The sequence below is a fragment of the Ostrea edulis genome, chromosome 1, assembly GCF_947568905.1.
Source record: "Ostrea edulis chromosome 1, xbOstEdul1.1, whole genome shotgun sequence".
Lineage (NCBI taxonomy): Eukaryota > Metazoa > Mollusca > Bivalvia > Ostreida > Ostreidae > Ostrea > Ostrea edulis.
The window spans coordinates 4,875,028-4,884,316 of record NC_079164.1 but is presented as its reverse complement, the minus strand read 5'-3'; the positions used below and the strand labels follow the sequence as shown (position 1 = coordinate 4,884,316).

Here is a 9,289-nt window from a genome sequence, read left to right as displayed (position 1 = left end):
ATTTTACAAATCATAGTAGAGGGCTTTTAATATTACTTCTTATCATTATTATTGTACATTTATATAGCGCTTTATCTAATTAAAACAACTACCATCAAGCGCTTTACATGTAAAACAGTAAACACAAACTGAAACAAAGAACTATTAACATAGAAAAAGGCATAAACTAATACTGAAACTTGTGGGGTTTTTAAAAAATACATCATATTAATCACATCAATTTTTCTAAAAAATACACCAAAACGAAGCATTCATATGGTGGGCCCTCTTCTGCTATTCCTAAATATCCCTATCAGTTTTCTCTAGTGTTTTGATGCTTAATAAATGTTATGGACATTGACAGTATATGACCAAATTGACCCCGTCCTTGTCTTGGAACCTCTACCCAGGGGTTGCGAAATGAACAAGTTTGGTACATCTCTTTCTGCTTTTCCTAAACATGCATTGGGTTTTTCATACAATTTACAATTTTAGTAGATGCCTTCCTACTCTACACATTTTTGATTTTTTGAAAATTGATCAATTTTGGGAGTTTTGCCCCGCTTTTAATGCCACATTTAATGTCCTAAAATGTAAAATATATGCACCCCTGGCCCAAAGATGCTTCACGCCAAATTTGAAAACAACTAAAAGGGTATATATCAAGAAGTTAAAAATTATTAATACGCAATTTCCGAGTTGCCAAATAGTTATTTCCCTTTGTTGACCTCTTACGCACGGTGAGGCGCAAATTATGTTTTCGTATTCACGCGGTGGGTGCAAATGCTTATCACTGCGTTCATATATTGCCTAAAGGATGATTTCAGACGTCAGGCAACCACCCGAATTTCAGCGGCACACAAATTTAGAACGTTTTTGAACAAAAATTGTCAGTCACCATCTTTATTTGAAAAAACGTATCACTCGTGTAGAAGAGGAAATAAATTATGATAATTTTGTATTTAATTTAATGACCTAATTCAAACAAATTATTCTTGATAAGGTCAGTTTGATGTACCAACGGTTGATACGCTATATTCTCTTTTATATAAGTATTCTAACCTTCCTGCTTTAGACATAAAACATTCAGAATAACTGGATCCTACGTGTACATATGTAATATACTTGCATGCTGTATTCAGTAAGATGATTTTGAACAGTGTAATGTGATACTGCAAGTACATGTCGTTGCATTCTACACATTTCCTTCACTTTACACTTGTAAGCTGTCTTGGTTACTGGGAGTACAAGATCAACAGTCTGGTACAATAAATTTATTACCAGACTGTTAACAGGCACTGTCCCTTGGTGCTCCCTGTAATCAGGTCAACATATTGTGTTTTTATTCTCTCATATAATGCTATTATTCTCTTTTATATAAGTATTCTAACCTTCCTGCTTTAGACATAAAACGTTCAGAACTGGATCCTGCGTGTACATATGTAATATACTTACATGCTGTATTCAGTAAGATGATTTTGAACAGTGGAATGTGATACAAGTACATGTCTTTGCTTTGTACACATTTCCTTTGCTTTACACTTGTAAGCTGTCTTGGTTACTGGGAGTACAAGACCAATAGTCTGGTACAATAAATTTACTACCAGACTGTTAACAGGCACTGTCCCTTGGTGCCCCCTGTAATCAAGTAAACAATTCACGCTTTCTTTAACACTTGTACAATTGATCCTACATGTACATGTGTTTTATACTTGCAAACTGTTCTTACTGAAATATAATTATACCGATTTGATTACAATTGCAATTTTATATGTATTCACACAACACTATCATTATCTGCTATCCCAGAAACTGATGTGTGAAGCAGTTGGGTCATTTTATTTATCATGTTGTTAATTTAAATCTTGTCTGTAATCAGTATTTCATATATATTTATAGATATGTGCAGTGCAGAAGTGTGAACTCTGTCAGTATTACCAGTAGTACTTCTAAATTTTTCATTGTTATAATTAATTGCCTGTTAACATGTACATGCCCCCCGAGGGCCCTTGATTGGTGAATAAACTAATATAATAATAATACACAAAATTTACGCTTTCATAACGTTCAACCATATTAACATAGCCAATGAAAGGTGAATATAACGAACAGTGATCAATCTCATTAATCACATAAGCAATATAAAATAGAGAGTTGGGCAAACACGGACCCCTGGACACACCAGAGGTGGGATCAGGTGCCTAGGAGGAGTAAGCATCCCCTGCCGACCGGTCATACCCGCCATGAGCCCTATATCTTAATCAGGTAAACGGAGTTATCCGTAGTCAAAATCAGTGTGCCACGAACGGTCTAACAATCGGTATGAAACACGTCAGACAACATTTGACCCAACGATAGGTTGTACAGTGTAAATGCAAACTAGATCGTTATTACGACCATAGAATTTGCGAAATGCTGACTTTAAACGAGACTGTTGAAACCCCTGTACCATCAACTTGCTTACCTCGATTTAAAAACTTACCATACGCAGATCTATACTGCATGTATACAACTTGTACCCACCAAACGCACAATGAGGAACGTACCTCCATCACAAAAGAGCTGATATATCAGAAAAATTGCGTATTATTAACGCCCTTATAATGCGCTGAAGATCAGAAAAGTATTTCAAAGGTCCTAGACCTACAATTAAAACATTGGACATTTTTTCCACAGGCACCTGAAGTATGGATATTACCCCCCACCCCACCCATCCTTTTTTAATATTTTTTTGCAACGATAATTTCTCTGAAATTTGTTGATTCCGTGTCTATCTCATCCCTCTTTTGATTTATGTAATCGTGTCACGATTTTTGTAAGCTTAGAGATTAGCCTTATATACCTATATAATAAAACACACAAGGTAGGAAACAAAATTTGTAAACAAACAGGGGGTCCTCGTTTTGGAGCACATTTTCCAAGTAATTATACAGCGTTACGTAAGGAATTTTGGCAAGTTACTACTAATCACTAAACCTTAGGTACTAATCACTAAACCTTAGATTTACGTACAGGTACTAATCACTAAAAGATTTATGTAAAGGTACTAATCACTAAAAGATTTATGTAAAGGTACTAATCACTAAAAGATTTATGTAAAGGTACTGATTACTAAAAGATTTATGTAAAGGTACTAATCACTAAAAGATTTATGTAAAGGTACTAATCACTAAAAGATTTATGTAAAGGTACTGATTACTAAAAGATTTATGTAAAGGTACTGATTACTAAAAGATTTATGTAAAGGTACTGATAACTAAAAGATGTACATAAATGTACTAGTCAATAAAAGATTTACATAAATGTACTAGTCAATAAAAGATTTACATAAATGTACTAGTCAATAAAAGATTTATATAAATGTACTAATCACTAGAAGACTAGCATACATGTACTAAGATTATGATAAATAAACTCTTTTTTCCAATATCATACATATGTGCAATATGATACATGTAATTGTATCTATAGAATGCTTTTTTCATATGTACTGTAAACATTTTTCTTTCCTTCTTTATAGTAAACATAAATGTATGAATACAATTTTTAGAAATCATTTGTACCTTAATCTAAGGAAATTAAAGAAATTCCATACACATTAAATGTAACTTGCCTCTTTTTATTGTGTAACACTGTGTGTACTGAATAAACAGTTTTGTGAAGAAATAATTTGGTGAAGAAAATGTCAAATCAGTGTCGAGGTTGTCTCTCTTTTTACGCTAGTCGGTCTCATTGCCCAGTTCGTAAGTTGCCTCTCTTTTTTCGCTTGTCAGTGCCATTGTTGCCAAAATATTTATTCTGAGTTGTCTCGCTTTACGTATGTCGGCTTAGGCTGAACTAAATACTAGTCTTTTTTTATATGCCATAATTCATTTTTCCCATTAATGGATACAAAACTACAACGTATCGAATCAAGTGAAATATCAAAATTCAGAGAATTTAACTCCCCTCCCTCCTTTTAAACAAAGACTATTTCTTACATCACGAAATTGTTCATTCATGTGTTATTTCCGTCCTTAGAATATCAGATTGCAATCTTTTTATTTTGCTTGTTCAAAAACATAAACTGAAGGTCGTTCGGTTTTCTTTGACGGCTGAATCTCTAGCTTCGCCGTGCCGGTGGCCTTGTAATCGAGGAGTATTTGTTTATACTACGTGTGCGCAAGAGTCAATGCAGGTCAACTGACCGACTTTCCGTTCCAAGACGTGTAAACAATCGTGAAATATTTTAACACCAAGCGAATTCATCTGGGATGGGCTGTTGTGGTCACGGTGATGTAAACAACTTTGTTTATGGGGAAAAAATCATTCAGCGTAAAAACGTAAAAAAGACAAAAAAAAGTTACATCACCGATGTGTATCGGTAAATAATAAAAACGTGTATCATCATGTTTTAAACGTTTTTCTTTTAAAATCTACTTATAAAAAGAGTATTTAAATGACACCCAGTCAAGAGATATTTTAAGTAATGTGGATTAACCTTCATTTTTCATACTGACATGGTTATTTCTGGAATTGGGTTAGCTATTCGCACTTTGTTAATCATTCAAGGTTACCTACGTCATCGGAAGAAAATAATCTCTAAACAAAAGCAAATCTTGTCTCCTCCCTTAAAAAGAAATCATTTCAGTATTTTTTCTTTCAAATAATGACGACTTATTAAATATTTTAAGTAAATTAACAATGAAAATGTATTTGACATTTTTTTCCAATATTTACGACGCATGTTTAGAGAGTGCGTCGGATTATATCCTATTCAAGGAAGTTGTACTGGAATCCAAGGTCATCGGAGGGCGAATGGGAGTAGGGCAAGTGCACTTTATGACGTTATAAACACAGAGAATAACTCATACTCGTCATTTATGATATTGACAGCGCCAGCGACGGTTGGATCGTGGATTACATTACTGAAACGTTCACATCTATTCTATTGGGAAAAGAATTACTTGGAAAATAATTTCATGGGATTAGGATTTATTTAACAAATTACACCTAGATGTTTGGTAAGTATTTTTTTTTTTTTTTAATTTTTTCTAACATGTTTAATTTAAAAAAGATGTAGGTTGTTTTGTTTTTGTTGTTGTTTTTTTTTTTCCTATCGCTCGCTGTATTTTGTTAATGAAGATATAAATCCGTTTAAACAAAGTAAATATTAATTTTTTAGATAAAGAATTTTTTTTAAAGATGTACGAAATGTTTTTTTTTTTTTTTTTTTTACATAGAAGCGGTATAATGGAAACAATGTCAGCTTTTGACACTTGTTTATTATAATCTACGTAAATTGTTCAACACTATTCCTACAACTTGATATATTTCAAAGATAAAAGAAGTTTGTTAAATAACCGTAGTTCTTTAAATAGCAGTTTCCCGTTAGCCGAGACAATGGCTTTGTTGGAGTACTGGTATAATTATGTAGACCAGTAGGTCACCGACTTAAATCAGCGCCCACAGAGGGAATTAAACTTTGTATGCCTTCGTGTGAGTCTGAGGTTTCAGTGTACTTCATTCTACAATTAAACCCGAATCAAACTACATTCCATCGCTCTTCTTTTTCAGACTTGACTGTTGGAACTATGTCACAGTGTTATGATCGGGGATCAATCTGTGCGTGCCCTCCCGTGGCATATGAACCGCACAAAATGCAAAGACTTATGCCAAGACATACGTTTTTCTATCCTATGGATTCTTCATCGAATCAGCCGAACTTGTTACAATCAGATACCTCCGGCCATGTAATAGACTGTGAAACAAAGCAGAGCAACACATTGCAAAGTGTTCTCTTAGGAAAGGTCCCAGCGGCATATTCTCATTTGACTTCTCATCGAAAGTCACCCTACCAACTCAGTCCACCTCATAGCGCCTCATCTCCTCGAAGGAGTCCACACACACCCAACTCATTCTTGAACATTCCGTCACGGACGCCACCCAACACTTCACCCTTGTCGTTCCAGATTTCTCAGGAGATTCCATATCAGCATCAGTTGTCTCCCCCGTGTCCTGCCATCGCTTCACCACACCGGTCATCACCAAGACATATGCCATCGCCACATTTGATGCCATCACCACACCCCTCTTCTTCGCCTCGACATTCAATCTCACCTGCTTCATCTTGTTCAACAGAAATTTGTCAAGAGGAGCCAATTGATCTATCTTGTAAAGTGGTGAAGGACGAAAATAATACTCCTAGCGGTGAAGACAGGGACAATGGGGGTTTTTCTTTGTTAAGGAACTTACTGTGTGTAGGAAAAAACAATGAAGCAAGTTCCCAGAAGTCACAGGACATCGCCAATGATCACGGCGACAGTGAGCCCTGTGTGGGGGTACACGTCACCGGAACAACACCCGTGACTCTGGCCAAGAAAAACATGTACCCAGTGGGATCGCGTGTGTCGGACTGGCTTGTAAAAGTCATTCAATTTGCAAAATCCATTCCGGAATTTGTCAATCTCTCCCACAATGACAAAGTTACATTGATTTTAAATTCATGGACTCGGTTGCTGATTTTGTACATGTCGGAGAGTAACTTTCAGTTTGCTGTGACCCCCATCCATTCCGAGCAGCAGAGTGAGGATTGTGAAGGACCCCCACCCAGTCAGCCAACCATGAAATCAGTCGAAAATCTTCAGGGCTTCATCCGCAAGTGCCAAACGATGAATCTCGATCAGAAAGAATATGCTTTCCTTCGAATGGCAGTTTTGTTTAATTCTGGTAAGTTGAAAATTTTATTCGAAATCATTTATTCAATTTCCCCCCAAAAGATATGCCAATCTCTCACAAGATTGTAATATAAAAGATATGCCAATCTCTCACAAGGCCAGCAGTACATTGACCTCGGTGTGTCCGAAGGCAGACGGTATGTTAACTTTGCCCTGAAACTGACCGCTAAATGACCACGCCTGACATCGGTTAGAAATGACCGCTTCTTCAACCCCTGATTGCACTAATCTAAAATCAATAGAGACAAAATATCATGAAAACAGAGAAACCAATTTGCATAGCATCATTTTAGTTCATCAAAATTTTTCAGTATGTCAGATTTTGAGTTCAAAATCAGTCCATGACCTGGCAAAGGCCAAGCCGCGAACACGATGGCTAGGATGAACAATAGGGAAAAGACGGCCACTGACTGTTGTAATTATTGGCATTGGGCCCACGGCCTTCGTCATCCCCAGCCCAAGTCCTGATAATTACTGGTGAGCTTTGCAGAAGTCAATGTCCTGCTCACCGACATTATGAGTCCTGCTGAGAAAAGCTTTTGTCGACCTCCAACCCCATTATCATTAAGAGGCATCGCCCCGGTGTCAATGTATTAACTCAGGAGTCAAAAATATGTTTTCCCAGTAAACAAATTTCCGCTGTATTAATATTCACTTACACCTGGATTCTGATGTAGTCTTTTGTGTGTTATTGGCCTTTTTTATTAACAACCTTGTGCCTTTCGTTAGAGATTCATATCTTTTAAATATCCCGTAAGACAGTTGTGTGTGTAATGCAAGGTTATCTTGAACAAAAAAGTTATCTCTAGTGATTGACGTGCAATTCAGGTGTAAATACACACGAATCCGTTATAGAACTACTTTGCCCTTCAATATTTCCAAACAAAAAGGTTGTTGAATACTTCTTTTTTGCCCTTGACGTAAATACCTCACGAAAAAACCTAAGACGAGTGTATCAAATGACGAATCCGAAATTGGACAAAGGACTCGCCTTGCCTTTTAGTAATTGGAATTTGATATGTTGCCAAAAAAAAGGACGGAGCGTCAACGCGGATTTCAGTACCTACCACTCCTGGTTTCAAGGTCTTAACGGACGAAGTGTACATTAAAGAGGAACCCAAGATATTATCTTGTACAGAAAGCTTATTAAGAAGATATTATTGATCTCTTACGATTCTGACTACAACCTTCAATGTAATCAGGACCTCTAAGCTTGCGGTGTTTAACCACAGCTCTCGTAATTCCGCTTTGTCAATGGTTGTACTGACGCAGATATAAATAATCCTGACCGACATTTTCCCGATTTCATCAATAAACAACCCCAGCGTGACTATCCTAACTCGCGTAAACAGGATTTCGGTACATGTAGAGTTAGTACTGCTGACCTTAATGTATACAGCTACCACTCGTTTTTAGTCGTCTGTTTAATCGTTATTTAGTCGTCTGTTTAATCGTTGTTTAGTCGTCTGTTTAATCGTTGTTTAGTCGTCTGTTTAGGATACATTCATTCAAAGGCGTTTTTTAACTTTTGTATTTGCAGGTTACGTGGGGTTGGACAGACCTGATCAGGTAGAACAACTGAACTCTCTAATCCAGCAACTCCTGCAGGAGCATGCCCGCTCCACCCGCCCGGCTGACCACCTCCACTACAGCCGGGTACTGCTCTGTCTCCCAGCTCTCTACGGCATCAACTGCAAAATGATCGAAAATCTCTTCTGCAAGCATATCAACGGGAATATGGACATCGATGTTCTCTTAAAAGAAATGTTACAAAACTTATAGCAATTCCATGAAGTGATGTATTTTTTAATTGTTGTTTTATTTATTTTGTGGACTTTATAAGACGCTGGGCGTCTCTATTTTGATCCTTCATTCCATGGAGAGTGCGAAGTCTTAATGAATGCGGAAATGTTGTAAACACTCCTTAAGGTGATAACATGTATGATATTATTTCTTGTCAAGAGTCGTGGTTGACGCACTTTCCTTCTTCTTCACCATAATTTGATGATTAAGATAGTTGAGTTATTGACCTTGATATTATTCGTCCAGAGATCGCCGACCTTGCGTTAACGGCGCCGAGGGTTCAGTCAACTCCCCGCAGAAAAAAATGCATTATGTTCAACCTTTGGCGAATTAAATGAAGTAGATGAAAAGATGAGCATATGAGGTGAAAGTAATCAATATTGAGATTTTATGTTCCTTCGTGCGTCAACCTTTCTTGTCACTGCCCTGTGTATCAGAAATGAGAATGAACAGTCACTATGTTTAGTTTGATTGTCGTAAACATATGAGTAAATGTCATATCCATTTTAATTTATTTTTCTTTTTTTAACAATATTAAAATATATAATAACTCTGAACTTTCGTTTTGTTATACATCTTGATCAACACAGGTACAAGGCAAACTTTAAACACTGAAACAGGTAAACAAAAGGCAATAACATTTAGACCTTGGGGGAAAAAACAGAAGGTTATCGTTCTTTTGTGACGTCACTATGAGGAGATGAAAACATTGACCTGACTGAGATCAGTGATCTATTATGAAAGTGAATTAGGTCACCTACAATTTACCATTAATAATAAATAATGTGCGG

The 9,289-nt window shown here is 36.5% G+C and overlaps 1 protein-coding gene across 1 annotated transcript; it reads left to right on the top strand.

Moving 5' to 3' along the window:
* The first annotated feature begins 4,321 nt into the window (after positions 1–4,321).
* LOC125664375 (retinoic acid receptor RXR-like) lies at positions 4,322–9,055 on the top strand. Its single transcript, XM_048897092.2, has 3 exons — positions 4,322–4,982; positions 5,536–6,687; positions 8,236–9,055. Exons 1-3 carry the CDS (start codon positions 4,976–4,978, stop codon positions 8,475–8,477), a joined length of 1,401 nt encoding a protein of 466 aa, XP_048753049.1. The 5' UTR covers positions 4,322–4,975; the 3' UTR covers positions 8,478–9,055.
* Positions 9,056–9,289: the final 234 nt, after the last annotated feature.

Excerpts from the sequence above, each read along its gene's own strand:
- LOC125664375 (XM_048897092.2), top strand. Across the intron at positions 6,688-8,235 it reads GGCAGTTTTGTTTAATTCTG|GTTACGTGGGGTTGGACAGA; the intron begins GTAAGTTGAAAA and ends TTGTATTTGCAG.